This window comes from Mizuhopecten yessoensis, unplaced genomic scaffold (genome assembly GCF_002113885.1).
Source record: "Mizuhopecten yessoensis strain PY_sf001 unplaced genomic scaffold, ASM211388v2 scaffold11101, whole genome shotgun sequence".
Taxonomy (NCBI): Eukaryota; Metazoa; Mollusca; class Bivalvia; order Pectinida; family Pectinidae; genus Mizuhopecten; species Mizuhopecten yessoensis.
Window position 1 is genome coordinate 409850 of NW_018408880.1, and position 5881 is coordinate 415730.

General features: G+C 39.0%; 1 protein-coding gene across 1 annotated transcript in view; it reads right to left on the reverse strand.

Annotated features, from left to right (window-relative positions):
* Positions 1-2988: 2988 nt before the first annotated feature.
* LOC110465774 (U4/U6 small nuclear ribonucleoprotein Prp3-like) overlaps positions 2989-5881 on the reverse strand; it is a 30039-nt gene continuing 27146 nt past the window's right edge. The window contains exons 19-20 of the mRNA XM_021521848.1: positions 4767-4825; positions 2989-4425 (exon numbers count right to left, since the gene is read on the reverse strand). Of these exons, the coding sequence (XP_021377523.1) occupies positions 4267-4425; positions 4767-4825 (218 nt within the window). The 3' untranslated portion in view covers positions 2989-4266. The remainder of the gene's footprint in view (positions 4426-4766; positions 4826-5881) is intronic.

Here is a 5881-nt window from a genome sequence, read left to right on the forward strand (position 1 = left end):
ACATTACGTACTATTTGATAAGTTTGAATAAAACTTGAAACTTGAAAAAAATGAAACTTGATACACGTAACAAAACAGTACTCTATAAACTGTCATATTGTTATTTGGTGATCGGGTGGCGCAGTTGATAGCTTACTCGCCTTTCACCAAGACGGCCGGGTTTCGACTCCCTTATCGGACGTGAAAATTAAAGGTATTTGTTCACCTGCCCGACCACTTGGGGTTTCTCCGGGGATTCCTGTTTCGCCCACCTTAAGACCCTCTGAGCACTTAAATCCGGGCCAACAAGAGTGACTGCTTATATAAGTTTGAAACAGTTTATTTCATATTTTTTGTAAACTAAATAAAGTTTGATAAATTTCTGTATATCTTTTGTTGGAAAATTATATTGCCGGATGTTTCGACGACGTTAATTGAAGCCCATTCCCCCTACTCGGTTACATCTAACATAGAACTGCCTTTGGTAGATGTCTTGGTGAATTAAGAACGATTCCAATACGTACACACTGTGTTTTGGATCTTCCTTTTGCTTTTATAGTTTTGAATAAGTTATGCATCGATTGTCATCCTCACGGCTTTTTTTTTTAAACTGTGGAAGTGCTGTTCTTGTATGCTTTAAGTCGTTATTGTTGTTCTTTGTTCGTTCCTTATAAGATTTCAGCAGTTACAATTATAGAAGTATTTACATTCTAATACAGGCAAACCAAGCCGCATCATGCTTCCTCGTGTCGACCATGTCTAGCTCTCATTTTACAACCTTCTTTTGTTCACTGCATCTCCGGAGAAAGAATAGGCCCGCTGAATGCGACAACATGGTATCGTAAAATGGTGTTTTAGTAATTGGACCTCCTGAGGAATTGTTTATTTTTAGACTATGAAGCACATCCTCGATATCCAAGGGTTACGCTCACGTACGCTCTCTACACCCTGGATTATGTCATAGCAAAATCTAAGGCTCAGTGTGCAGCACCTTGTGGACGAAACGAGAAGGCTAGTTTGATCCTTTGATGTACATCAAAAGAATCTCGTGGTCGCATAAGGGTAAAACCTTCTGGCTTTAGAGTCGGGCACCGCTCCTCTGTAATCTTCAAAGGACAGGTATCGGTCTAGTACCCCGACACCAATCCAATAGCTAGCCGCCTGCCTTCAATTTTGCTACGATATATTCTAGGGGTGCAGAAAGCGAACGTGAGCGTAACCCCTGGAGTATCGAGGATGACATTGAAGAGACCAAGATTGCATATATCTGTTCTCTTTTCTCTACTTTTGTCCTTGCGGCGGTGTCTCCCTAAGCTTCGGTCTTCATATGACTTTGGATGAAACGAAAACGAGGTCGTAAAACTACAGGGAAACAAATAACACACTGCCCTTATTGCTGCACCTTTGTCTGGATCACGGTTGCTTCCACCTCGGTGTTTTATTGTATTTTTGCTATCCGAGTTTTTCTTTAAATCCTTATGTTATTACAAAAATGCAAAAACAAGTTTGCATGCTCTATTTTATTTGGCTAAACCCTAACTTTATACATGTAAACACATTTACTCTATTCCGGAAATGTCGGTATGAAATGACCAAATTCGTTTATTCAATGAGACGTGACAAACTTTTCAGTATGCGACACTCTTCCATTTCAAAATACTCTCATACAGCTGTTGCAGTGACGTAAAATCCTGGAACCCATCATACCATCATGGGTGTGTGTGGGTGTGGGGGGTCACAGTCAGTTAGTTGATTGCCCAATACTCAGGTCCTTATCAACGGTAAATTAAAAGATATCAGTTTTCCCCACCAACACAGCACCCCTGCTGGTAAGCCTACCGTGCTACATTCGTCTAATGGAGTGCAGGGGAAAACGCTAAAGAATTCGATAAAATAAGGCCTCCTGTGATCAAACCCTAGCCGTTAGTCCGAATTATTCTGACGTTTTATCAACTTTTTTCATATCGGTCTGTCGTCGATTAACGTCAGAACTCCGGCCCGCTATAATATGCGGGAAATATGCGACCCGTGCCCGGAGCGCACTTCAAACTGATATTTTAGAAGCAAATCGTCACTTTCACACACATGTCACACATGGATCGAAAGATCTATTCTTTATGCATTAGGTGGTATCAATAACATGTTTCAAAGATCATTACGAACACTATTTTCCAACGTTTTCTATACCAACCCATGTTTTTAATGGAAATTAGGCCATGAACAATGTCACATGACTTGACGAGATCTCGCGTTACCCAAGGTATTTTCCCAACGTTATGACGTAGGCCGGCGAGATTTTAGACACGTGCCAATAGAAGGCGGGGCTATCAAAAAACTAGAGTAAAACAGAGTAAATTTGAAAAAATATGTTTTGAGTGATTGTATTGGTTGTTTGAGGCATGTTATGTATGTTCATCTTGTGCATAAATAATAGATCTTTCGATCCATGCACGACATGTGTGTGAAAGTGACGATTTGTTTCTAAAATATCAGTTTGAAGTGCGCTCCGGGCGCAGGTCGCATACCTCTGTATTATAGAGGGCCGAAGTTCTGACGTTAATCGACGACAGACCGATATGAAAAAAGTCGATAAAACGTCAGAATAATTCGGATTACCAAGCCGTATGTATGCAAGGCCAGAGTGCTAACCACTCGGCCAAATCCACCTACACATCATCCAGCTGTATAAAACATATCTATTCTTTCCCAGAACATGTACATAGCACTGTATATTAACTTTGTATGGTCAGGCAAAACTATAGCACATATGGAAATGTAGCATTGGTTTGGGGAAAGAATTGGTCAGTTGTTTTCATCTGCTTGTCAAAAAAAAAGGTGACAAATGTGGCCCCCCTGCAGAATCAGACTATTGACAGATATTAAAATAAGAATTTGTGCTTAAATCAGCCCATACATAAACTGAAATTGAAATCAGTGCATTGATATATGCCACAGAGTATAAATCACTTCTTTTATGTCTGAAGGAAAAATCAAGAGACCAAAACTTAGTTCTTTTGCTTGCATGATTTTATTTCAAGGTAATGACTTACAAATAAAATGTTCAACAACTCCCTCAGATGTATATATACATATATACACATTTATTTGATCTTTCTCAAAGCCTTCAGTGGAAGCAAGTTTAGACCTACAATGCTACCTCAGTTAACACTCTTGAGGCTCCAAGATTACATGTAAATAGAGGAATACTGTACACATTTCCAATGAGGACATGATAAAAGAAGAAATTATCGCATTGTCACAGTCTTACCTGTAAGTTTTCGCAATGTCTACTTCCATTTTTCTCCAGTATAAATCACACTTAACTCTTTCAACACTATAGACCATAATGGACTTTTCAAGATCAATGCATGGTACAGTTTACTTAAGTTACAAAGGGGTGAAAGGGTCAACAGCCCTTGCTGACACAATGTTTTCTCCTTCATTTAAATGTCAGAGATTTTTCGGTTTCTGATTCTGTAAGTAACATCTAGGTTTGAAGTGTCATGTATCAACAATGAAGAGACCTGATATACTGGACTATGCCTGATAAATTTCCGTACACTTGACGTCAATGTATCTCCACAGACAACATTCACCAATACCAGATACTGTATTAGCCTAATATATGCCTCATTCCTCAAAAACGCGTCCTATCATTTTCTTAGCTCAAGCATCCAAAACTCACTGCTTGTTTAGCGACTCACTTGTAAAAAGTGTCTATTTTTTTTGGAGAAATTTTCAAAGTTCAGCAGTCACTCAAAATTTTCAAAGTGTTAACCCTTTCACCCCTATGTAACTTTAGTAGACTCTACCATGCATTGATATGGAGGGGTCTATTATGGTCTACAGTGGTGAAAGGGTTAAGCGCCTCAGATTTGTAGTACTGTAGATGGCAATTCTCTCCATTTTGATTAGTCTATTTAACCCTTTCACCACTGTAGACCATAATGGACTCATCCAGATCAATGCATGGTAGAGTCTACTAAAGTTACATAGGGTTGAAAGGGTTAAGCGCTTTTATGATCCAGATCTTTGGATCAAAACACTACCAATGGTACATGGTAGAGATCATCTGTCTCTGGCAGAGGTCGAAGTTCAGGTATTATCTTCCTTTAAGTGAAGGTCAAAGGTTACAGACAATGTTCCTGTCCTTTACAGACAGACAGACTGCTCAGATCACCAGTTCTTGGCAGGGATCATAGATCAATCAAAGGTCGCTGTCTCCTGTTGAGTCCTGAAGATAATCCCAATCCTTACTGGAAACATTGGAATAGCTTAGGACAGAGGTCAAAGGTCATCATCACCAGTGGTTTCCATGATTGCACCTCGATAAGCTAAATCCCAGTACTGTTCCACCCCACACTTCTTGAAATGTTCACGAGCAAATAGTTCTGTTGGGCACACTTTAAATTTCATCTCATTGAACGCTCTTCTTGTTGTTGTTCCCTGGAAAACATCAATTATTTTGTATAAGTGCATAATAAATTAACAATTTCTGACAATTTTCAAAATGTAATGTGATTATACATATACTGCATACCAGGAAACGTTCGCCCAGTCAAATATTCACCCTTTGCTGTTAAAAAATATGTTTGCCCAGTATTAATTTCACCATTCACATGTAATTGCTAAGTATTGTATGTTGTGCATGAACGTTCGCTGTCAGGAGATTTTTGCCCTCATCTGGCAAAAAAAGGCCACCAAGAAAGCTTCATTATTGTTTTTGACAGGTAGGTCGGACCAAACATGTGATTGTTGATTATCACAGTACAGAGTGAACTTCTTACCTCCCAAACAAGGTGACATCGGTTTGTCTTATCAGACTCCTCCTCAGAATCACTGTCATCTGAAACATTCAAGTTAAGGCTGTTAATTTTTTTGTATGGTAATAAAGTGTCTTCACACAAAGCCAACAAGAGGCCCAATGTGCATGCATCGCTCACCTGGTATTAATATCACACTTGTAACCTTAAAAGTGGTCTAAAATAAAGCTACTGGCAAAATATCAGTATTCATGACTATAAGTCATTCAAAAGAACCTGTTAAAAAGATTTAAAAAGATTTAACCACTGTGACCTTGAAAGTCGAACAAGGTCATTACGTTGAACAAACTTTGTAGCCCTCCATCTCAGCATGCAACTTACAAAATATCACCACCCTAGAACTTTTGTTTATTGAAATTAGATCATTTAAATGTTTTTACATATTTGAGTAAATGTGACCTTGAAAGTGGGTCAAGGTCATTCAAATGAAAAAGCTTGATAGCCCTTTGTTACCCTCAATGTTGCTCTATCGATGAATAACCAACGAAACAACTCAATACAGTAGTATAAATGTTGATTATTATAAGAGAAACATATAGCATAGTATGGCCTGAGTATCTGAGCTCCTACTCCCTCCAAGGCCACACCATGACTGATTCTATCTGGCCAGTTCACATGGATATAAACATTTAAGGCAGCCAAGGGAATGGTCAGCATAATATGATACTGTTATCGATCCAGCCACATCCGGACACTGGCATAACTCAATATGACTGATGTGGGGTGCCGTGTTTTGGGAAGCACTCCTGACCTTAGGCGGTCAGATGTACACCGACCACATGCTTGACCTTGGGTGGTCAAACTCCCTATTAACACCCTTCATCCAAGCACGCTTTTATTCAGATGTTGTGTAAAGATTTTTAACATATTTGACCCCTGTGACCTTGAATACAAGAGGCCCAAGAGGGCCTGTATCGCTCACCTGAATATTTAAGCAGTCATAGCAAAATATTCTCATTAAATATTATATTGCACTAAAAATATTTCCCTCGCAAACTTTGTTGGCTCCATCTGTTGAAACTACCAGCAAAATATTATTATAAGATTCTATGCTTTTTGATTCTTCTTCAGAAGTTGCT